Here is a 25,519-nt window from a genome sequence, read left to right as displayed (position 1 = left end):
GTCTGGGCACTGGACACCAAGGTTTTTTTTTTTCTTCTCCCCATTATTTGCCCTTTTTCAGTGATTTCTTCTTCATATCTCCACATCCTCTCAGACACAACTCAGCAATAGGTTGTCTTCTCACAAAAAGAGATTAAAGAGAAACACGTGAAGGTTTTCAGAACTGGAACAATAGTAGAGCTTTATATTCTCTGTAATATGATAGCTTCATAATTGTACTGAATGATGTTTTAATATGTTTTTTTACACCTTTGGGTTTGTTATGTTCAATATAAAACAGCAGAAGCATATCTAAGCAGTTATTCAATTGTTTTAACCCATTAAATGTAAAGTTACTTACACTGTATCCATGTATTTATACGGTTTTATTACTTGTTGTAACCTGTTGCTTTATAAGTATTTTCCTTTAAGTCCTTCTGAGTGTGTTTCTCCAGGCCGAACTTTTCTATAGCTTTTATGTCTTTCAGTCTAATCTTATGATACAAATACAAAATATGACCAAAATGAATGCTCGTATTTTTATGAGGTAAATAAGGTTATTAATATAGAGCTTGTCCCACTTTGCTGCAGTAACAGACTACTCTTTTCGAAAACTTCAGATCACAGGGTTTTCAGATCTCTGCTCGATGCTTCAGGTCAGCTGATCAGCTGCTCCTGGAGGTGCCGAGGTCAAAACTAAGTTCAGAGGAGATAGAGCCTTTTCAATTGCTGCGCCAAAACTGTGGAATAGCCTACCATTACAGATTAGGCAGGCTTCTTCACTTTTGATTTTTAAAACTTATCTTAAAACCCATTTTTATTCCTTGGCTTTCAACCCAGCATGAGACCTTTGTTTTGTTTTTTATTTATGTTATTTATTTTTCCTTACTGGTTATTTTATGTTATTTTGTTTTATAAACATCTTCTGTACAGCACTTTGTTTCAGCTGTTGGTGTTTTTTAAAGTGCTCTATAAATAAAGTTGAGTTGAGTTAATTTAGATACAGAGACTGATGATCAATGCAAATTTTGCTTTTTTTGCAATTGTGTTTTATTGTAGTTCTGAAAATAGGGGCAGGTTGTTTTGTGGCTTTTATTGCAGTTAAGACCAAAAATGGTATTGTATGTCCTCAAAAGACCATTTACTCTACTACTGCTACTTCTTGTATTTATTTATTTTTTTACATGATTCTGTTAAATCTAGTCAGCTGACTAAGTAATGTAAATGGTTCTCAGAGAGGTATGTAACAAAAAAATAAGTTGTTTTGTTCATGTTATTATCACTATTCATACCACTGTTAGTTCTGACCCTGCAACGTGATTGGCTGAGAGTCGTTCCAGGAGTGGCAATATTACACGATAATGGCACTCTGACAGAAGCTATTCAAGTATCACTTCACAAAATACACGTAACCTAGCAACCTTTCAGCCTTCGTTAAAGCGCCTGTCAAAATATAAAGCTGCTCCAATCATTAGCTTCATCGGCCGCTGATTCACCGTCAGAGTCTGGGTTATAAAGTTACTTTTTACCAGCTCTGGCTTGAGGTCAGTAACGAGAGCACAACAGATAACAACAATGGCTAATTACAGTTATGAAAGCGGCTTGTAAATAACAATAACCATTATAGTGTGTTGTTTGGGACACAGTCTCACTCGCTAAAGTTAATGTTAATCAAATGCTATTCCACATCATTATAAATGCAGTATTTTGCTGCCTTATCTACATAGGCATCAGCTTATAGCTACCTAATATTTTGGGTATGGGGTGGGTTTTAATTCAGCATATATATCCCCCACCGATATCAAACTCATTCCTACGCCCTTACACCTGCCTTTGCTCTTCTAAAAGCACTTCTCTGATATCACCACACTCCTCAAAGACAGTCACCCGGAGCAGTACTTGAACCCACAACCTCCAGGTCCCTGAAGCTGTGTGACTGCAACACTACCTGCTGCGCAACCGTGCCGCCCCTTGGCTGCAATCTGACTTGTTTATTATTCTAATAATTAATCGTTCAGATCCAATAGGCCTAAACGTCATAGACCCAATGGTTGATTGTCATAAAGAACGGTAGTAAACTCCAGTTTGATGCCAGTGTTTCAGTGTGCTCTCATGTCTGTTTCCTTCTGGTTCTCTCTCTTTTAAGAAAGGATGTTATTGTTAGATCCACTGGGGTCCCTAACCACACTAACAATATCCATATGCCATACAGCACCATTTCTTGACTAATTTCCAATTAACGACTGCCTTTCTGTCTGGAGTCCACGTGGGTTTCCTCCGGGTGCTCCGGTTTCCTCCCACAGTCCAAAAACACACTTTGGTAGGTTGATTGGCGACTCAAAAAGTGTCTGTAGGTGTGAGTGAATGTGTGTGTCTGTGTTGCCCTGTGAAGGACTGGCGCCCCCTCCAGGGTGTATTCCCGCCTTGCTCCCAATGATTCCAGGTAGGCTCTGGACCCACCGCGACCCTGAACTGGATAAGCGCTTACAGATAATGAATGAATGCTTTACACGAACATCAGGTTGTACAAAGCACTATACAAATAAATCTGACTTTAATTAACATGGCAGTAAAACTGTCAGTATGACCTCATCATTATTCTCTGGTAGGCTTTCATTAACAAGTTTAGTAACTCCTAGTGGCAGTTTTGGGCAGACATCTTGTGCCCTAAACTTATTTTTTGTAACACATTAGGGATATTTTCACTGGAAATAACTTGTCCATAATTTTTCATTTAAATTCACAGAGAACACAACCCTTGGCAGACAGTGAAATCAGGCCCCCTCACACCACTACACCACGTTGACCTGAGTGGGATATTTATGATGGACTTATACAGATTACTTGCAGATTTCTACCAGCAGGTGTCGTTCTAACTCTACCAAGTCTATCGCCTGTGTTTTTGCATGGTTCCAGTAAACATTTAGCCGTTGATTCAACGTTGAAATAACGCATAGACTGCCGTCTAATCAACGTTCTCTTAAGGTTGAAAATGAAAGTTGAAAAGACGTCCAAACACAGGCATTGAAAAGACGACTATTAGACGTATTTTGGACGTCCACTGGCGTTATCGATTGGTCACCACTAAACTAACTTATTAAGATGGAATTTGGACGTCCATTGACGTTTAAAATATGTCCTTGACGGACAGACTACATTTAGACATATTTTGAACGTCCAGGGACGTTCCTTGTTTACTGGGATGGCCCAGATAATACTCGTGTTTTATTACAGCAAAATGTTTTCAGGAAGCAATTAGATTAATATATTTACTGATTTTCAATAACTTGCAGGTTTCATCTATTTTAACTAAACTTGCAGCAGATTGAATAAATGAGTGCAAATGTAGACGTTGGTGCAGCACAGAATACAGGCTGTATTTGTTTATTTTTAACTGTTACCGTTCATCGAGAATGTCCCATTTCATTTAATGTTCTTTGTAAAACATAGAGCACGTTAAAAACCCCTGAATTCACTGAGTATACGGGGTGTCTACAAAACTTCGGACACAGAGAGTACTTAGTCTCGTTAAATCAAGTCGTCGACACTGCAGGCTTTATCTTTTTTTTTCCACCACCAGTTTTGGGAACGCACAGCCTTTTGCGCTGGGATTGGCTGGTAGTATCCCGCGTACAGTGGTATTAGCCAATCGTTTAACAGAACATGCAGTGGGCGGGGCTTGTCTAAAAACGGGTGTGAAAACAGACGTAAACCCAGAGGCGCGGGTCTCCGGTGAGTGCGGGGGGAGCTTGGCAGAGTGACAAAAACACTTCAAACTCCTTCCATTATTGCTCGCTTGCTACAGCGAAGAGGACAGCGGTCCATTTACAGCACACAGTTTTTTTTATTGTTTTTAACAAATGTATGTGTGGACGGTTAACATTGAGAGTCTTCATCTACTTCAGCTCTCACGGTGAGTCAATTCTTCCTCGGTCTTTATCAAGAAATACCCTATTGTAACATTTAAAAGAATAATATAAAAGCTTTTTTTTAACTTACCCTTTAGAAACGGAGATACTGTCACACACCTCTAAGGCTATGTTTAAATGTATTGCTGAAGTGATCACAGCGAATGGTTACACAGTAAATTCACCAGTGTTAAATCAACACATAGAGTGTTACATTAATACACTAACAGTGTTACTGTGTACCTTTATGAACCGGCTCTATGATAAGCAGTGTGTATGAATTATGTGCAATCCTCTATCGTTGACCAGGTTTGACTCAGGCTTGTTTGTACAGTAGTTTGTTTGACTACAGTAAACAAACTACTGTAAACACTTTTATTAAATAGTTATTGTAATACACAGATCTCTACTGTAGAGATACTGCGTACGTTGTATTATAGCAAGACTACAAGAACTTGCAGCATCCTTATGTGAGTCTAATAAATTAGTTTACTACAGGATTCTAGACAAGCACTGCATTATTTTTTAAATTCTATACAGCATTGTATTCATCATAGAACACACAAATGATTGAAGTAAACACTTTACCCAAGCAAAGAACCATTTGTGCTTTCTCATTGCCTTAAAGAATTGTATTCTCTCACATTTTCCCAGTGAACTAATCTTACTGTAGGTCATTTTACACTTTTAAAAATGCCATAAAGTGTGGATCGATGTTCAACAATTGATGAATGTGAAGAAATCTTTGTTAAAGTCTAAAGAACTGCCACATAGTGTTAATGTTTTAGACATGAAGGTTCTTCACACTCACCCTTCTGAACATGGTTCTTTAGAGAACTACAGTGGTCCTTCTTTGGCTGTGCTTCTTTTGTGGAACTCATAGTTGACATGTTTGGGCCTACTGTTTATAAATGCCTCTGTCTTTTAGGGTCTTCACATTTGTTTTGTGATGGAGGAGGCTTCATACCATGGATGGAATTGATGAATGGATTCTCTTCCTGGTTTAAACATTTTGAGGGGTCCTGAAAGGCATAAACATTCAAGGTCTTGATTCCAGGACCATACAGCTTATCCGTGTTGAAGGAATTAACTGGGCCATGTGGGAAAGTTGATGTTCAGAAGGAAGGGCTACAAAATGTTGCGGACACCGATGACTAGGACTGTGTGAAGCGGGAAGCGTAACGTGTCTTTTAGAGTTGGACAGGAGCCATGGGCAAAGAGCAGGACCTCCTGCTGGCTGTGAAGAACGGAGACATTCTCTCGGCTCATAAACTCCTCACCAAGATCAAGGCCAACCGGAACAGTAAGTGAATGAATGATCATTGGGAAGCTCTTCCCCTTTCTCTTGTTTGAAAGAGATGTCTCAAACAACTGTATTATGCTGTTTGATTATTGGGATCTGTTCTCACTTCTGACTTGAAGCATACAGCAAGAGGAAGTGGTTTATTATTTGGATGAAACAGCCCATCACAAGAGCCTTTTTCTCTGTGCAGCTCTGTGTTTCAGTCTTGACTCAAAACACCAGTCGCTCATATTCAACGAGTGATTACTTTATTCATTTTAAAGAGCACATGTGTTGGAAAAGTATAGTTTCTTCAGTTTGTGATGTAACATATAGACATTGAGTTGTAGTTGTAAAGCCAGAAGATTCCTTGCCATCACATACTACAGTTTTCATCATAATAATCTATAACCTTTGGACAGTCCTCAGGTGAGACTGAATGTCAGTGTCTTCTCATGTGAATCCGCACTCCTATTAAGGCTACATCTGCAAATGAATTGCAAATCAACACCCTGTTGAATAAATGGAACATTAAACATTTCTAAGAACATCAGTGTTTTCATTCTTTACATTGTAGGCACTGACTTAAATCACAATTGAAGTAGTAGATCCATGTTCTTTTGAAATGCCTAATAGGGGAATAAGTGAAAATTAATCACTACTTAGTGATTAACCATGAAAACATTAGTGAGTAGCAGGGCCTGTGTGTGTGTGTGTGTGTGTGTGTGTGCACTGCACCCGCTGAATGATGTTCTAAGAGCTGTGGCTTAGCTCTTGCCCTGGCAGATTGAGGCGGTGAAGACTGGAGGGCAGGTAAGGTCAGCAAAGGGCAGACTCTTGGTGGTCTGTGGTAATTACCCCACATGACCAGATGATGGTTAGCCACAGTGTTTTTCATGTTCCGCTTTGGAGGCTTATGTGATTGTGTAGTCATTTTTTTTGTTCTTTTAAAGCTAAGTGTGTTGTTTTTAGTTCTCAGCCTGCTTTGAACTAATAAAGTCTAAATGTCAGATTTCACACGCAGCTCCAGGGACCTGGAGGTTGTGGGTTTGAGTCCGACTCCGGGTGACTGTCTGTGAGGAGTTGGTGTGTTCTCTCTGTGTCCGCGTGGGTTTCCTCCGGGTGCGCCGGTTTCCTCCCACAGTCCAAAAACACACGTTGGTAGGTGGATTGGCAGCTCAAAAGTGCCCGTAGGTGTGAGTGTGTGTGTGTTGCCCTGTGAAGGACTGGCGCCCCCTCCAGGGTGTATTCCCCGCCTTGCGCCCAATGATTCCAGGTAGGCTCTGGACCCACCGCGACCCTGAAATGGATAAGCGGTTACAGATAATGAATGAATGAATGATTGAAGCTAGAGTTTTTTAAGCTGTAAACTAAAGATAAAATCTGCTGAGCTTATGCTCTGAATGTGAATTTCTAAACTGGGTTGCTTCTGCTGTAAACTGCAGAATATGAGATTATAGTGCTGATTTTGGTGCTACTGCTCATACACTCTATGAATTTTAATATTGAGAATTTGGGTAACTGAGGCTTCTTTTCTGATGCCTTTATATGAGCTAAAGCACAAAATCCACTTTTTCTGGTAGTGATTATACGTCTTTCCTAATCACTGGCATTTTGGCAAACCTTAGATGATAGTTGTGCGTCAAATCCAAAGTTTAATGGTCTCAATGGAAACCGATGCTCCATTTATTTCAGTTTTCAGGTATAAGGCACACAATTCTGGATCTGCATTTGATGATTGCTGGTGTCCATTAATGTGTAATGGCATCTCAAACCATGTCCTTTGTAGTGTCAAGTTTATCTGTAGTGAGCTCTACAATGACAGCTGGAAACAAGACAAATCCATTTACAAATCAGGGATAACCCATCTGGCAGTCTGTCAGATCAATTTACAGGCAAGGGGATTTCAACGCGCAGTGTGTACTACACCTTAGCAATGTCACCAGTCCATTCTTACTAATCCTTTTTATTTTGTTTGCGCATTTCCTAACTTGTATGCCTCATACAAGAGCAACCTTGTTGCATTGTAATACTTTAACAGTTTAAAGCATCAGCAGCTGATACAGTGTCTGATTAAGGCCAGTTCAAGTTGAAAGTACTGTCGGATAGTTAGCTACGGGTGGATACAAATTCTAATCCCGGTTCCTTTCTTTCAGAACAGATGGACAGGCCACTCAGGATGGTTGTGGAATCTCCTCAGTGAGTCAGTTGAGGTGCAGTGCTGTCAGGGGTGGCTAATTCAAATCGAACCCTTTCCTTTTAAGCTAATGGCTAGTAGATAATTAGCAAACAAGTGGTGTGAGGTCAAAAAGCCGGCTTTTGAAACTTAGTGGAAATCTGAGGTAATGAAAAGCAGGTTGTTGTTCTGGACATAATGAGTGTACAATTCAGCTCTTATCTGAAACGCATGCATATATTTCTAGTTTGGCCTCATTTCATGTCCCTGGTCTCAAGCAGTAGTGAATATATAAATATTAGCCAGTTTCAGTAGACTACCGCTTCATCTTTTGGGCTAATTTGACTAGGTACAAGTCCTTAGGCTTTCTCTCTGTCTCTCTCTCTCTCTCTCTTTCAGCTCAGTGGTGGTGGTATTATAGAGATGTGGGGTTTTGTGTATGAATAAGTCCTGGGGGAATAGAGGATAGCAGTGTTGCTGTAATGAATATCTGCATGAAGTTGCTTTTGTAGTCGCCCCCACTCCCTAGCTTTGATCTTCCTTACCCTTTCAGCTTTTTTTTTCTGCTGTGTTATTGCAAATGATGCAATGTATGAAGAGGTTACTGGAAATGCTGAATCAATACACATCCTAATATTCTGGAGTGTTTGGTCATGGATTATAACATAAATGAAATGATATAAAAAGCTCTGTACAGTGTTTAACACAGCACTGTATTTCTGGTCTACATACTAATGCAATGTCAGAATGTAGACAGAAAGAACAGTGCTGTTTTAAACTTGCTCAGTAGTCTTCATATTCTCTGTAAAATAAGTTGTTATTGATTTAGATGATGATGATGATGGAATTTGTTTTTCTTTTGGTCAAATTAATAAGCAAACAGCAGTGATTCAGATCTTGACCATCTTATCTAAAACACAGGTAATATTTCTTTCAAAGTGGCGGAGTTACACTAGTGTGGCTGTATAAGAGTTATTACAAATAGTGGTTTATTAAACGTTATTGCTATGGTACTTGTGATATCAAGCCTGCATCACATTTACAAACTCAGAGATTCTCTGTCTGAATCACATTTGTCTAAAAATGGAATCTAGACCCTTTTTTTTTTTACTGAAAGTGCCTTTGCGATAATGCCTTATTCATTAGACAAGATTGGATGTCACCAGATCTGTTTACTGTTTTCAGAGCTAAAACAACCTTAAAGGCTAAGCACCACTTAATGGACCTCCATGAATATTTCACATTATTTTAGTCACTGACAGATATAAGTATGAATTAAAATGAAAATAGCAGCTTAATTTGCTTTGAAACTGACAATTTTATTAAATTGACGGAAAAACCCGAGCTCGCTACGGAAATTCTTGAACGCAACCGTGACGTCACTGGTGGACAACAGCGGAACAACGCCGCGGTAAAACACCGTTATGACTGACTGTTATGACAGTATCTAGCTAAATAACCAACATTATTCATGACAATAGCCTAGCAATAAGCTAAACTCAAATGTAGAGGTACCGTTATTCTTGTAAATGTGATCGAAGTCGAACTTGAATTCATCCGACACTATAAACCTCCGTAATGCAGCTACGTAGCCGAGTATAATCTGAGCACCGAGTTTAGCGAGTCAAGCTAACGTTAACTAACACCAACTAAAACAGGCGAAGTGAGTGTCCTTACCCTGTTTACCTCCATGTTACAGAGGCTCTTGAACACCTTTCGTTGGTTCACGTTGGTTGGTTGGGGGGGGGGATCAACGGCCTTATTTTTTGAATTAGTAAGAAATAACGTTTTCTGACTAGGCAGACAGCACTGCCCTGAAAAAGAATTCACAACTATGAGAGACAGATGAACTTTGTCTGAACTCATTGTAGTTATTTAATCTCTTCCTAAAATTTGTGGGGTCTTCTTGTGTATAATTCTTCTGTATTTACAAAATGAATTAGAAGACTTTATTCTGTTTGTTGCTATTAAGGATTCTTTTGATGGCATGTTGTCTGTCTGAAAAATTGCCATTATCTTCCTTAGTTTTGGATCAGTAGACTAGACTGGACTAGACTGATATGTTTTCACTCATATTGAAATTAATGATCCACTTCAAAACATAGATGTTTACCAAATGGATATAGAAGAGTTGGTGTATATCAGTGGATTATGGAATAGTTTTCTCACAGTCTTGCAGGGAAGACATTGTCTTGTATGTGTCTGGGGACTAGTTGCTAAACGCCCGACACTGCATTGTGATCAAATCTGATCCTATACTCACCCCTAAATTCCTTTTTTTTCCTGAACTACAGTGGAAACAATATTATTATCCAATATGTCTTATCATATTAGTCCGTTGTCCTTAGTCCTTTGCAAATGGTAGGTTTTTACATGTGTAACACTGCATCTGTTCTTTAGGGAACTTGTGGGTCATGCTAACATATTTTACCCCAATACAACAGATTACAACAAGTTTTTTATTATTGGATAAAGCTGACAATTGTACCGTTGCTCTCACTTGGGTTGGATTGGTTTAGAAATTTCATACCCATTTTGTTCCCACCCACAATGACTTAAATTTTCCCGGGATTGTCCCCACAATGTCTATTTACGATGTTGTGTGACCCCACAAGACTAGTTTCCTAAAATATATTTAAGCCTATTGTTATACATTTGATCAATACATTCATTATCTGTAAGCGTTTATCCAGTTCAGGGTGGCAGTGGGTCCAGAGCCTACCTGGAATCATTGGGCGCAAGGCGGGAATATGCCCTGGAGGGGGCGCCAGTACTTCACAGGGCAACACAGACACACATTCACTCACACCTACGGACCCGGACACTTTTGAGTCGCCCACGCGGACACGGGGAGAACACACCAACTCCTCACAGACAGTCACCCGGAGTGGGAATTGAACCCACAACCTCCAGGCCCCTGGAGCTGTGTGACTGCGACACTACCTGCTGCGCCACGGTGTCGCTGATCAATAGTTAATTTTATCCCATTAATAGTCATAACCCAGTGTTAGTCCCTTAAAGAAAGATTAGGCTATTATTTTAGGAGAATAAATTCCTGTCTCAAAGACTAGTGTTTCTCAAGACCCCTATGCTGTCTACTGCCCAGATCCCCAAGGTAAGCTTTTTCTTCATCTTCGTCTTCAAAAGGATTGTCTCACTGTAGCATCAACTAGAAAATGGAAACAGAAAAATGAACATTCACACACGCACACACACACATAAAACAATGCATGGAACATCTAAAGAAGCATAGCTTGCTTTAGGAAGAGTGAGCAGGTGGAACTGCATGAACTTGCCACTGGGCTGAATGCTCTTAACATTTCACCTGCTGTAAGAGAAAATCTGCATTTAGATGAATATCAAAAAAAGTGTTGACATAAACGATTTGCTGTACATTAATCTGTATTTTCTATATCTGTATCTCATATCTACATACAGGGGTTAGACAATGAAACTGAAACACCTGTCACTGTAGTGTGGGAGGTTTCATGGCTAAATTGGAGCAGCCTGGTGGCCAATCTTCATTAACTGCACATTGCACCAGTAAGACCATGTGCATCCAATGGTTCAAACATTGTGTCCTGAAGGCGGTGCCGTGTATCAGGATGACAATGCACCTATACACACAGCAAGACTGGTGAAAGACTGGTTTGATGAACATGAAAGTGAAGTTGAACATCTCCCATGGCCTGCACAGTCACCAGATCTAAATATTATTGAGCCACTTTGGGGTGTTTTGGAGGAGCGAGTCAGGAAACGTTTTCCTCCACCAGCATCACGTAGAGACCTGGCCACTATCCTGCAAGAAGAATGGCTTAAAATCCCTCTGACCACTGTGCAGGACTTGTATATGTCATTCCCAAGATGAATTGACGCTGTATTGGCCGCAAAAGGAGGCCCTACACCATACTAATAAATTACTGTGGTCTAAAACCAGGTGTTTCACTTTCATTGTCCAACCCCTGTATGTGTCAGTTCATCTACCTTTGTGTACTTATAAAACTGAGAAAAAAATATGGCTGATGCTGACAATATATTTGTTTCTTTCAATGTCATTTTCCATTGTTGTGTTATCATACGCTTACATAATATGCCTTCTAATTGTTGTCTTCATTAATACCCCATGAGGTCTCTTTCAAACATTAAAAGAAAAGAATAGAAAGGAAAAAATAAAGCTTATGCTTTCCACTTAAAAGCTTTCGAGCAGGGGCCAGAGGGTTTGGTCAACAAATGAGCCAGGATCCATTGTTTTCGAAAGAGGAAAGAATACTACCCCTTTCCTGTCTTTGTAGAAATAATATCTTCAGAAAAACACTGTCAAAGGCCATAAGTGGGCGGTGCTATGGCTACTGCTGTCCTCATTCTGATCATTTCATGCTCTTGCTTTGAAACATTGACCCAGGAGCCGTGTGACAAACATTTTGAATAATTATTTGACATAAACACCATTAATGGCGACATGGTGGTGCAGCAGGTAGTGTTGCAGTCACACAGCTCCAGGGACCTGGAAGTTGTGGGTTCAAGACCCACTCCGGTGGCTGTCTGTGAGGAGTTTGGTGTGTTTTCCCCGTGTCCACGTGGGTTTCCTCCAGGTGCTCCAGTTTCCTCCCATGGTCCAAAAACACAAGCTGGTAGGTGGACTGTTGACTCAAAAGTTTCCAAATATGTGTGAGTGTGTGTTTGCCCTGTGAAGAACTGGCGCCCCCTCCAGGGCGTGTTCCTGCCTTGCGTCCAGTGACTCCGGGTAGGCTCCGGACCCACCTCGACCCTGAACTGGATGAGTGCTTAAAGACATGAATGAATCAATCAATAAACATCATTACTGTTTCCTGAAAACATATTAAAGTGTCCACGAAGACACTTTGATGCCACAAACCTAACTGTATTTTCAGATTTGCTTGTTAATACTACAGCAGTTATCATGCCCATTCTTGACTAAGTTATAAGGAGCGTTTTAGCCTGGACTGGGTGAACACAAGGCAGCTAATTTGGATCTGGAGCTCATACTGACCCAGTCAGGTTTTTTATGATGTGCCTAAGTCAGTAAACATAGGTTAAAACGAGACATTCTCTTCACTCCTCTCTTGCTGAACTGAACTCTGGCTCGTCCCCTTTTAAAGGAACAGACTCTGAAAACATTCTGAGCAGAATGTGAATAGTCTTGTGTTGCTTGATCCTTGTGGTATTTTGACCAATGCATGTCACAGGTGTATCATTCAGACCCCAGAACTGTGTTAACTTGCAGAAAAGGGAATAACTACGTTCCCTTAAAATTATTATGGCAAATCAGCCATTATTTTTCTTTTATTTTTACTTTTATGAACTGGTAAAAGGACGTCAAACGGCAAAAATAGAATACAGGAGAAATGTAGTGTATAGGCCCTTTTAAAAGCTTTGTTTCAATGCGTTCTAATCCGGTGGACTAACTGCCAGTTGGTCATTAACTCTCTTACCACCGATCAATATTTGCCCATGGAGTCAAGTAATTAAATGTTCCATACAAATAATGCTTTTGATTAATCAATAGAATGCTTAATTACGTTGTAAGTCTTTACATCTCATGGTCTGCTGGTGCTTTCTAAGTGAAGCATGTTACATTTGGTCTTAGCTGATATTTTCTGACTGTTCTTTTTGTGTTTAAGTAGGAAGTGTGAGGAGATGAGTGGTTCAGAGGACAGAATAATGGCAGCGACTGCCTCAAATCCCCACGGATTTAGTCACAGTTCTGGGCAATGAGCCAGCAGTGACACTGGCTATGTATGGATAAAGAATTACTCTCTGGCTTGCTTCATACTCAAGCATGCGAGTGTAGTATTCAGACCAATCCTCCAGTCTTTATTACTACTCAGTGGACAGTGACCATAGCCAAACCCTTTAAAGGTACACTATCTGACATTTTACACGTTCATTAGCATAAAACCAGTCATTGTAATGTAAAGTGTAGGGGAGCTGAGGCATCCTGAACAGAGAATATTTTTATTCACTAGTTCTTTATTCAGATTTCCCATTCCACCTTAAAAGCCCCTGTAAATGAAATTTCTAAAGTTACTATAGCACTGTATTTTGTATTAATGAATTTATTTTTTGAGTCAGGACTCAGTGTTATTTATCTTCATCTGTGTTAAATCACAATGTTCATCGGCACCATTTAAGGTGAACTGGTGAATTCTAATGAGACGCTAAGAGGGAGAACCTGAATTCACTGCTGCTCAGCACACACCATCTCAGTCAGTCGCGTTTTATCTTCCCATGCCTCAACATAGAATGACTACATTCTGCGACCAGACAGTGAGTTGTCTGTGTTATTAATACTTCTGTGCTCCCTGGACATCTGTATTACATGTTGGTTTGTATCACTTGTATCTGTGTTTGTGGACCTCTGGAAGCCCTTTGGTGTGGGAAATGTTAAACACAATTGGAGGTGTGGTTAAGAAAGGGTGAGACTCAAGGAAATGGTGTCGATATGAGCAAAAAAAGTTATAATGATACTTTTTCTGTATTGGTCAATATCAATAATTATCACAATATTACATTTTGTAACATTGTCTCAGTTTTAGGAGTGTGGTGTGTTCTCCCTGTGTCCGCGTGGGTTTCCTCCGGGTGCTCCGGTTTCCTCCCACAGTCCAAAAACACACATTCGTAGGTGAATTGGTGACTCAAAAGTGTCCGTAGGTGTGTGTGTGTGTTGCCCTGTGAAGGACTGGCGCCCCCTCCAGGGTGTATTCCCGCCTTGCGCCCAATGATTCCAGGTAGGCTCTGGACCCCCCGTGACCCTGAACTGGATAAGCGCTTACAGACAATGAATGAATGAATGAATGAATGTCTCAGTTTTAAAAGAAAATCCTTTTTAAAATAATAGAGTAAAACCCTCAATGTTTTAATATTATATTAGCATCATTTAATCCATTGCCATATTTATCAGAAAATAATGTAAATGCACAGTATGCAAATGCACAAGGAAAGATTGTGATTCTCCTGCTCAGTTAATGAAAATCTAACACATTGAAAAGCTGTAACCTAACTCTCTTTCTATAAATAATAATGTGATCTGTGTAATGACTATATTCTTAAAACATAAAACATCTCCACAGGCTTAATTTAACCATGTCTAAACACAAGCAGAGCCATTTCCTGACCATTTTGTCATCACTATCATCACTTATGATAGACAGACGATTTGTTAAAGCTGTTTGTCAGGGGCCTGTATAATCATCTTTATATGTATAGGTATAATTAGCCACTTGTGGCCACTCAAACAGAGCCCACAATCACTCCAACATGCTCAGCTTTATAATTCTTTCTATTATTTCAGTTGACAGCTGTCTTGTTGGGGCCATGTTCTTTTGAGTTAGCAAAGTCCCTAGAGTAGACTTTAGACTTGTGCTGGTGTTAGTTTTAGAAATGCAAATTACACACTGATTCCATATTTTTTCCTTTGTCCTGAGCATTTTCATTTTATTTTCCTGTACTTCATTAGCAAAAGGGTGGCATAGTGGCGCAGCAGGTAGTGTCGCAGTCTCTAGGGACCTGGACCTGGAGGTTGTGTGTTCGCCTTTTTATTTAAATTTGGGATTTCTTTGTTCACTGTGATTTAAAAGACTGGGTAAACCTCATCTAACCCCTGGTCTGCACCTTGTTGAAGTCCATGTGTTAACACATGTCTCAACACATGATTTAAAGAGCAGATTTCAAATGCAGCACACCTAATGGCCAACTGGAACTGAATAGATTGATATTAAGTTTCCTTAAGTTAGTTGATTATGTGTATTGTGTGTAGATTCCAGCAACAAATGAACCTGGCTAATTTACTACGGCTCATTTCACCATAAAGATGCCCACATAAGATGCAGCACACCATTTGGAAAGAAAAGACTACTGTTGACTGATACAATGAGTATTTGTGTTACAGTGTGTGTGTGTGTGTGTGTGTGTAAAGGAGATGATAGAGAGATGCAGGGTGGGCGAGCGATGTCTGGAATGTTGGATCATGTTGAAACTTGAACTGCTCTTGAAAGGCCTATAACAATCATTTCAGCAGCTCTTATTCTCCCTCTCTGCTGTCATTTGTAAAGTTCAGACATCTATAGGCTGAGTGCCCACTGCCCACTGGCCATGGCATGCAGCTCAGTAGGTCAGCTCTGTTACAGCACAACACGCTCTGTGATCCAGCCTGCATGAGTGGGAAGCAGTGTAAGATCCTTCACATCCATCGGAAACCATTATATGATCTTCAGTATTGTATAGTATGTTGTTTTTCCATGGCAACACTACCTGATCAGGGACTTGAACCAACCTAGCATAGAAGACTGTAACGTTAGCCCAAATGTTACTATAACTTCCATGAACCAATGAGTTATATGTGTTTAAGCTTTCAATATACTAGCAATATACCATAATGGACATGGCTATAGCATATCCTTGTTATAGCCAAGACCACCTGGTAATAACAAGATTGAAATGTTCAGAGACACTGACATTGATAACTTCATTGCCCTGGCTCTGAGAAGAGTGATTTGTTTGTGGTGGACTGGATGCCAAACAATGTGGGGTGAAAGAATCTATCACATATTTTATTGCTCCCACCTTCCGTCCTGGAACAAATTTCTGCAATGTATCTGGAGCAGACAGAGGACGAGACAGAGAGAGAGAAGCTGGGATGCAGTGAGGCTGATGGCTGATGGTTATGTTGTTAAGATGGATATGGAAACGATTTAAGCAAGTGGAGAACTGATCTGAGACGGAGAGTTTGACTCGCGTAAACGGTTGAATGAAAGACAGACACAGGATGGGGCAGGTGGCTATATGTGTACTGACTGGTAAGTGTGGAGCTACTTAAACTGATGTGAAAGTTTCAGGTTCTGAGTGTTAAAAGCCAGAAAGATCATGGTCGTTTCTTTTTCATCCCTCGTTTTAGCAGACCATATCTAAAGTCTAAGTAGATCAGTAACTATTATTGCAATGCCTTTGGAATTATGGCTCTTTTCTGAACGGTAACATTCCCAAATCCTTTTAAAGTCAGATTAGTCAGGCTTTTGTCAGGACTACCTTTGTCAGTTCAAGGCTGAGTGCAGGAGACAGAGGCCAAATGAGAGCATGAAAGAATCAAATCAAGTTACAAACACAAAGGCAGTCATCCTTTTTTTTGGCCAGGCCTTAAAGATGACATTCGCTTTAATAAAAATAACACTTGTGAGGATGTTGTCGCACCATTTCCTAGCTCTGCACTCTGTTTGCAAGTTTGAAACTGGCCTAATGTGTTTACGAAATCCCAGTGTCTGTAAATGGGTAAACAAACGGTCTCAGCCTGGTATGCAAGGCTTTCTCTCTTTTTGCTCATGGCAGAAAAACAGCATTTTGGAGGATTGTAGTCAACACACAAACCTCTAAACCTCGAAAAGCATGAGCCAATATGAGGATGCTTTATTTCTGCTCCATAGGTGGGTAATACTGACTTATTTTTGCTGTAGATGGAACTGACTCTAAATTTGGGAGAGCGCTAACTGCATGAAAGTAAACGCAGACTGAAAATGCTAAAAAATGAAACAGCACCCAGGGAAGAGTTGGGTGTTAGGGGCTTTTCTCAGTGGACTTCATCTGTGGGATCGATGGAAGAGCACAGCTTCTTTACTCCCCACTCCCCCATTTTTCTAGCCAGTACTGGGAGTCGAACAGGCAACCTTGTAGTTCCAAGCCAACTTCTCTAACCTTAAGGCTGCTGCTGCCCACGCTATACGGTCTATCAGTATGGGTTCAAATATGAAAGGCACCCAACCCTATTAACATCCATCCATCCATTATCTGTAACCATCCATCCATCCATCCATCCATTATCTGTAACCGCTTATCCAATTTAGGGTCGCGGGGGGTCCAGAGCCTACCTGGAATCATTGGGCGCAAGGCGGGAATACACCCTGGAGGGGACGCCAGTCCTTCATGGGGCACTCTATTAACAATCTAACTTAAAGTCTAATAAGTTCTAAGAAATGGTTTCCCAGAAAGGGGGATTAAGCCTAGTCCTGGGCTACACAGCATATTGAATTGTGAATTTCCATTGAAAGGAGGATATAATCCAGGACTAAACTTAATCCCTGTCTGGGAAACCAGCCCAGTATGTCTTCAGTTTTGTGTATTGTTGCCTAAGTTTCTTGATGTTTAGAGTGCACTATAAATGAATCCAACCAAAGCTAATGTAAGCATCTAAATCAGACACAAGCAGATGTAATTTGGATTTGGATTTGAGTTGCTTGAGTATGAGTCAGTGAACATTACATGACAGGTTTTTTTTTTTTTTTTAGAAGTGAAGTACAGATAAATATTCTACATTTTACTGCACTTAAATTGTAGTTAGCCTGGGTTGAGTACTATGGTCCACTGTAATGATTGATTCCTTAAGAAGAAATATTTATGAACCCACAATAAGTGTTAATACTAAACTTATTTTAGTAAAATTAAAATTTGACCTGTATTTGTATTTAATTACGAATGCAGATCATTGCCTAATTTCTGTACAGACACATTTTTACGAGGGCTGTGATTTTGTTGTGTATAAATGAAAAGTTCTGTGTCTCATCCTGTAAGGAGACAAGAAAGGTAAGAAATGCTGTGTGGCTCAGAGCCCTTTTTAATGATGACACAGCTCTGGAGCTCTGGAGCAGCAAGGGATGGACTGCCTTCAGTCGCTGACGCTTTGAATACAGCTCTTGTTCAGCATCTTTTCTCTCAGTGACCTAGATCACATTTCTGTTTTGTTCTCAGGTGAAGGTTGTAGTTCTCTTGATAAGGGTAATGTGAGAAATTGAAAATCATGTTTTAATTAATAGGTGTCACTGTGGCTTGCAGGACTCTGGAATTTAGCCTTGTGAATCTGAAATATATGTTATTAAACCCGGTGGCAATGCTTCCGACTGGAGAATTTTGTGAGGTTCTTATCCTCCCAAGAGAGCGTAGGTCTTTGATATATACACACACACATATGACTGCGCACCTCAGTTGAATTCTGTATTAATGGATGTTACAAAACGTTTTGCTTTCATGTAATAATCTTTGACCATTTTGTACTTTTAAGAATCAGCCTAATATTTATGAGCTGAATTATATTTACCAAAATTTCTTGACGCACCTAATAATTTTTGAATTAAGCTGCTTTAATGGCACCCATTGTGAACTCAGGCATTCAATTGTGCACACACAGCTTGCGTAATCTCCATTGAAGAGCTTGAAATGAATTGGGATGCTTTTTATTTGTTAACATTTCATTATTTATTTGTTGCTGCCTTATAAAAGCAAAAAGCCGCTTGAGGTCATGTGATTGTGCTGCATTCAAAGGGCTTTTAGGCATTCTGCTTTGCGTCTAATGCATGAATACTCGTGGCTCACTACTTTATGCTGCATATGTAATAATAATTGAACTCAGCCTGCTACAGTTCCTTTGATTAACAGCGGTGTTTCACATTAGCTTCATGATTGTTAATTAATGAGAACAGAATCCCAGCATTCCTCTGGCTTTTGAATGCCATTCAATTTTAGAAGTATTTGCCTGATTACAGATGAGATTCTGATTATTTATTGTCAGTGACAGATTACATTTGGTTTATTTGAATCCATAATTGCTATAATATTAAATGCGACACTGAAGATGCAGGCACTTTAAAAGCTCTTTGTCTGTGTTTATTCAAGGCAAGTCTCTCCTAATTTGGTTTGTTACAGGCCTCCATGGTCACCAAGGCAGCACTGTTTGGACAACTTACAGTAATGAAGCTGTTTGTAAGCACTGGCTTATCCCTCTGACGACACTGCACTAGAGTTACTCTGGAATTTGAGATACTCATGCACTGTTTGCCTGTTAATCCACCGGTTAAAAAAGCCTCAAAGTCATTTCTAATCTCAGGTACTTTTCTGATGAATCCCCAGTATTCTTTTGGAAGCTCAACTGACAAAACAGACCCTTTCTATAAGGTTTTTAACCTTCCATATTGCTCATATGACTGGCATAACAGAACTCTATCACTCTCCAGCTGGTCTGGACTGGTGGAAAAACTGATGAGCTAAAAGTGAGAAACAAGAGCTTTCATGCCATAGCAGTGTCATGCCTCATATTTTTCTAATGGAGGGATCAACAGTTGACAGATTTGTTGAACATGTCACATTCTGTTCTGACAGCTTTTTCCATCTTTTTCTCATTGTTTTTGCAGAGTTACTGGGCTCAACAAAGAAGCTGAATGTCAACTACCAGGATGCTGATGGGTAAGTGCTGTTGAGAAGTATGAGGGTGTGAAAGAGGGCACTTTCTTAACCTGACAAATTAATGAAACAATCAGTGATCAGAGAATGAGATTCTGAAGGCATGTACATACTCAGTGACATTCATTCATTCATCTGTAACCGCTTATACAATTCAGGGTCGCGGGGGTCCAGAGCCTACCTGGAATCATTGGGCTCAAGGCGGGAATACACCCTGGAGGGGGCGCCAGTCCTTCACAGGGCAACACACACACACACACATTCCACTCAGTGACAATCTTATTGTATTCAACAATAAAGGCAGCATCATGCTTATTTTATACAGTGATAGACATAGTGCAGGGACTTGCACACCTGGCCATGGTGAGCCACTGCCCAGTGTGTTATTGTTTTCTCCTTTAGCCATCACACCCTCTTCAATTTCTGAAAGAGTTGTTCATTATTCTCATTACTTACTTCAGATTTGTTGAGAGAGGAGGAATCTCAAAATATGCAGTGGCCCACCTGGACCAGGAGTGAGAACAACTGACATAGTGTAAATTATTATCACACTCCCGTTCAGTATGCTGATACAGGTAAAACACAGCTAAGTTGCGGATGCAGTACTCTGACTAGTCTGGAATAAGCGTGGACAATCTGGGAAAGGTTCTTTTAATTATATTCTGAGATTGTTTTCAGTAAATTAAATTCCAGGCCTTTTTTTTCCACCAAGACGACCAGCACATCCATCTTTTCAGACTTGAGGCATGAATACAAAATGTAGTGAACACACAAGCACTCCATTAATAGCTGAAATTTCCTAAATTAAAACATATTAAACTGATGAGTAATTCAGGCATTCCCTCTGGGTACATTTTAATGAGTTACAGGGGTCTTTACCAAAGTTTCTGAATGTATTTCCACACAAGGTGAACAGCCAGCTAAACGACAAAAAAAGAATTCAGTCTAATGAGAGAGAGAGAGAGAGAGAGAGAGAGAGAGAGAGAGCGCATGCAGGATCTGTGCATGTTCTCTATTAAAGCATGCTGTTCTAAGCTTTATTAAAATATATTTGTGTCCCTTTGTGCTGAATTCAGGTGATTATGAGCAATTCGTTTTTTTTTAACAGAAAAGTTTTTCCTTTTCTCTTTTCTCTTTTTATTATTTTTTTATTTTTTTTTTGCATTCAGCCTTGGGTGCACATATTATGTAGCCTCAGGCAAGAATGTGAGTGATTGACATTTATCATAATGGCGCATAAGCTACTTCTCAACTCAGTAGTACAGAATAAGCTATGGATGAATAAATTGGCTTTATTTTGAGTATGAGATCATTAGGGTTTCTCCCTGTGCTGCTAATCATGCAGACAGGCTTTTATAAGAATGTGATAAGTTAGATTTGCCAGAAGGCTGCAGGCCAAAAGAAATAATAATAATAATAACAATAATAATAAAGAAGGAAAAATGAACAGTGTCTGGAATGAACTATGGGCGTTAATCCACTGTGATTGGTCCATTAAAGTGGGGTGTTTGGAGAAATGATTGGCGTCAGTGTTTTTGGAGGCAGTATAAAGTTGAAAAAGTGTATTTAAGCAGAAGAAAATCTATAGTGAAGTGTGAGCTGCTGTTGAATGGAAGGGTCTCATTTAGCAGAGGAGACAAAAGCAGAGGAGAGTTGAAAGCTATGATAGAGTCAGAGGCTGAACATTAGCATGTTTGAGCACTAATTTGTGCTTTCATGAGCAGGAGGGGAAGAGCTGAGAAATGGCCTCCTCAGGGAGCAGCAGCCAAGGAAGAGGAAAAACATTTCATTATTCATCACTGCTACTGGCACTGTTCGCTCCACCACCCTACTTCCTTTTCTTTCTTTCTTTCTTTCTTTCTTTCTTTCTTTCTTTCTTTCTTTCTTTCTTTCTCGTTGCATGTATCTTTGTTCATTGCTCAAAAGTAATAACCCATGAACTTACTTTACATTGTTACAGTTGTCTTCTGATGTTCTTGCTGTAGATCACTTAGTTATTAATATGTTATTGCATTGTTAACTTTCTTCAATTAAATTTCACTGTAGGAACCAAACTTTTTTTCCTTTCATTGTTGGATAGTGACATGAAACGCACATGATTTTTAACAAAGAAATATAATAATGAACCTAATGTGATGATTTTGGTGTCGTACGTGTTTCAGGTGTCACTTTGTTTTGTTTTTATCTTTGTTTTGGGTCTGAGACTTTGTTTTATAATTGTTACACATGCCTTATAGTCTCACACACATCTGTGTTACACACATCTGTGACATACACACAGCGTCTAGTCACAACTAGCCATTTAACACAATCTTTTTACTCACTCACAGCCATGTCACACGCTCCATCTACATCTATGTACAGCTGCTACAAACGGCCATCTCCCCAAACACAGCTGGGTTACACACTTTATCTCCTTACACACAGCTGTTACGTCTCCTCACCCATTACTGTGTTACACACTCCATCTCACACAACTGTGTGTCCTTGGTGTAAACACCTGTGGATGGCCTTTTCATGCTCAAGTTAATTTTTGGTGCAGGCAGACAAGGAATGAACCTGTGGTTGATGCTTGTGGTTAGGAGCAGCTCTGTTCCTCTTAGGTGTGATATGAGATGCGGGGGTGGGTGGGCTGTCCTCTCCTGTAGATGGAGGTTTAGATCATCTGCTCTACATGAGGGAACATGCTGGATTACTTTGTCGTGGCTCTGTGTCATATGAAGGGATTCAAAGGGAGTTTTAAAAGGGAGCTCTACAGCTTTAGCATCAGCCATTGACAAACTTTTCAGAAAACACACACACGTGTGAGTAAAACATTCAACTATAAAAACAGATGCTTTGGAAAGCATTCTCTGAAGATTCCAGTTCCACAAATACACGGAGTGTATCATCTCTTTGACAATCCTGTTTTTGTCTGTGTTTTCCTTATGAATTCAGAAATCAAATTCGTCAACTCTCAGGGTGGGGCTTTTCAGGTAAACTTGAAATGCAGGTGAGCTATGTCTGCAGAGTGAAAGCAAAGGTGTAGAGTTAAATCTAAGCCACTTTTAAGGCAGTAGGGTATATTGTATTGGATTTTTTTTAAATATGTCATTTTAATGAACAGGGCAGCACAGTGGCGCAGCAGGTAGTGTCGCAGTCACACAGCTCCAGGGGCCTGGAGGTTGTGGGTTCGATTCCCACTCCGGGTGACTGTCTGTGAGGAGTGTGGTGTGTTCTCCCCGTGTCTGCATGGGTTTCCCCTGGGTGACTGTCTGTGAGGAGTGTGGTGTGTTCTCCCTGTGTCTGCATGGGTTTCCCCCGGGTGACTGTCTGTGAGGAGTGTGGTGTGTTCTCCCTGTGTCTGCTTGGGTTTCCTCCTGGTGACTGTCTGTGAGGAGTGTGGTGTGTTCTCCCTGTGTCCGCGTGGGTTTCCTCCGGGTGCTACGGTTTCCTCCCACAGTCCAAAAACACACGTTGGTACGTGGATTGGCGACTCAAAAGTGTCCGTAGGTGTGAGTGAATGTGCGTGTGGCTGTGTTGCCTTGTGAAGGACTGGCGCCCCCTCCAGGGTGTATTCCTGTCTTGCGCCCAATGATTCCAGGTAGGCTCTGGACACACCACGACCCTGAACTGGATAAGCGTTTACAGATAATGAATGAATGAATGAATGAATTTTAATGAACAGAGGTGAGTTTAATCAAGGGCCAGTGGGTGTTTTGAAATGCAAAAATCGTAACTCAACCATAGTGGTAACTGAGGTAATTCTTCTCCAGTTATAAAATACATCTGTTTGTGGAAACTGGCTCTATATCTGTTCACAGCAGTGTTTTTGAATAAGGCTTCGTATTGACTGTGTTTGAGCAGTCACTGAAACTCTTGTAAGAAGTTCTGCTTCTCTGTACATATGAAATGAGAAAACTTAATGGAAGTAAGAATTATTAGTTGAAACTCATCCTCTTGCGGACAAGTCTAGAGAGAATTTTTTAACATTCTATTCCTCTGATACATTTTTTATCACAAATTATACTTTTATCATGCACAGACAGAGGGGTTTTGTTGGGATTAGGGCTGTTTCGCCAGATCCAGTCTGCCAATGCATGAAGGAGCCTGAGTGTGACTCTGCAGAAGAAAAGTCAGCTTAATCGGGGGCTAATTATACACTTATTACTTGTACTGACACATGTTTTAACTTGCCATTCTTAGAGCACTGTGGGTGGACATCAGAATGTTGCCGCTCTACATTTATTTTCATAAAAACTTAGTAAAGGCTCTTAGTAAACGCCAAATGACCCCGGTCCTCTGAGATTTAAGAATCAGTGTATCCCATGGTTCTGTTGTGTTCCGTTAGCATTGCCATCCTATTTAATATACTCCTTTAGTACTGGATTATGATGAATACGTCTGTCCCATGCTTTATGCCATTTATATTTCTGTGGCATCCTTTGAAATGATTGCAAGATGTGGGGAAAAACATTGTTTGTTTGTGCTTGTGTCCCAGCCTGGGACCGACTCGGCATCTAGAAATCCCAGAAAGTCTGATGTCACAGATTATGGGAGGATGAGTGTCGCAACAGTTGATTCTTGTGTATAGTACACGAAAGATAAATATAACTTTGTTGACTTCAGTCTCCTCTGAGCATTGTCTTGATTCATTTATAATTTATACAGGTGGACTACAAACATAGGCAAGGTGGCCCATTAGACAATTGCTCATGGCACGTTGTGCTGTGGGAGGCTGTTCAAAAAGGTAGTTATTCTGCATGCAAGGTGTTACTACAAAACCTTGAAGACAAAAAAAGAAACAAATCAAATTCAAATAAGTATCATCTAACAGGGGCAATAGCTTTTGTTGACGTTTTTTTTTATTTATGTCAGTATTGAAGCAGTCTTCCATGTTATTACTGTAGTGCTTGTGAACACCTATCAGTTATGTGCTGAACACAATGACTCTATGATTTGTTAGAATCGAGCATGTTGTTTAGCATAATAATCTAATTTTAATATTAATATTAAAATAACGCTCTTAGATTTTGTGCTTTTTATGTTGATGCAGGTTCTCAGCACTGCATCATGCAGCTCTCACTGGCACCACCGATCTGCTGTCCCTTCTGCTTGAGGCCCAGGCCACGGTGGACATCAAGGACAGTAACGGTGAGACAATTAAGTACCTGTTAGTTTCTTAATATTGGCTTTGGAAAAACACACCCTATGGTAACATATTCATGGACATCTGCTCATTCAACATGTTTTTCTCCTAAAATTATGGGCATTAATATGTGTTTTGACCGGCTGTGGTTCTGTCGTGTGCTGCTGTAGGGATGCGTCCTGTGCATTACGCTGCCTGGCAGGGCAAGGCTGACTCTGTGCTGATGCTGCTGAGAGCTGGGGCTTCTGTTAATGGAGCTTCTCAGGACGGACAAATCCCCCTGCACCTGGCTGCTCAGTACGGACACTATGAGGTGGTGAGTAATATATACCACTTCACCTTTTCTTTCTGCGGTGTTGATGTGACTTTTACAGTTTAAGACAAGCTTCGCGTTTTGACCATTAACTTGTTTGATCGTTCAGACAGATACACAATAAATAATTCACTTTATCTAGATTAATCTGAATGGGCTGCTTGGCAGCATTCAGTAAATGTCTGTTCCCTAAACTCTTCCTACAAAACATGCATTTGGACCCACATTAGGTTTCTCATGCTTATAACTACCATATTAGTTTAAAAGTTGTAATATAATAATCTATTAAAATAGCTAAGTAATAAATTCCAAAGCTTCTGTGAGTTCACTGAGATGTAAGGAGCACTCATAAGCTCATTGTTACACTGTTACACTGGCCATTTGTTGGAAATGGGAAATTCTTTGTACATATATATTATGCCCCTAAATGATTAGCCTGCTTTGGGTGAATTTGGTTCCCTGAGACTAACTGAAAAAGATATATTGCACGCCC

At 40.2% G+C, this 25,519-nt stretch overlaps 1 protein-coding gene across 1 annotated transcript in view; it reads left to right on the top strand.

The window, feature by feature from the left end:
• Positions 1-3,714: 3,714 nt before the first annotated feature.
• The window catches only part of caskin2 (CASK interacting protein 2), a 53,141-nt gene continuing 31,336 nt past the window's right edge, over positions 3,715-25,519 (top strand). The window contains exons 1-5 of the mRNA XM_066665839.1: positions 3,715-3,892; positions 4,816-5,190; positions 19,537-19,588; positions 24,621-24,718; positions 24,884-25,029. Coding sequence (XP_066521936.1) covers positions 5,097-5,190; positions 19,537-19,588; positions 24,621-24,718; positions 24,884-25,029 — 390 coding nt within the window. The 5' untranslated portion in view covers positions 3,715-3,892; positions 4,816-5,096. The remainder of the gene's footprint in view (positions 3,893-4,815; positions 5,191-19,536; positions 19,589-24,620; positions 24,719-24,883; positions 25,030-25,519) is intronic.

This window comes from Hoplias malabaricus, chromosome 3 (genome assembly GCF_029633855.1).
Source record: "Hoplias malabaricus isolate fHopMal1 chromosome 3, fHopMal1.hap1, whole genome shotgun sequence".
Lineage (NCBI taxonomy): Eukaryota > Metazoa > Chordata > Actinopteri > Characiformes > Erythrinidae > Hoplias > Hoplias malabaricus.
The sequence above is the reverse complement of the archived record's forward strand: the minus strand, read 5'-3'. Positions and strand labels throughout refer to the sequence as shown.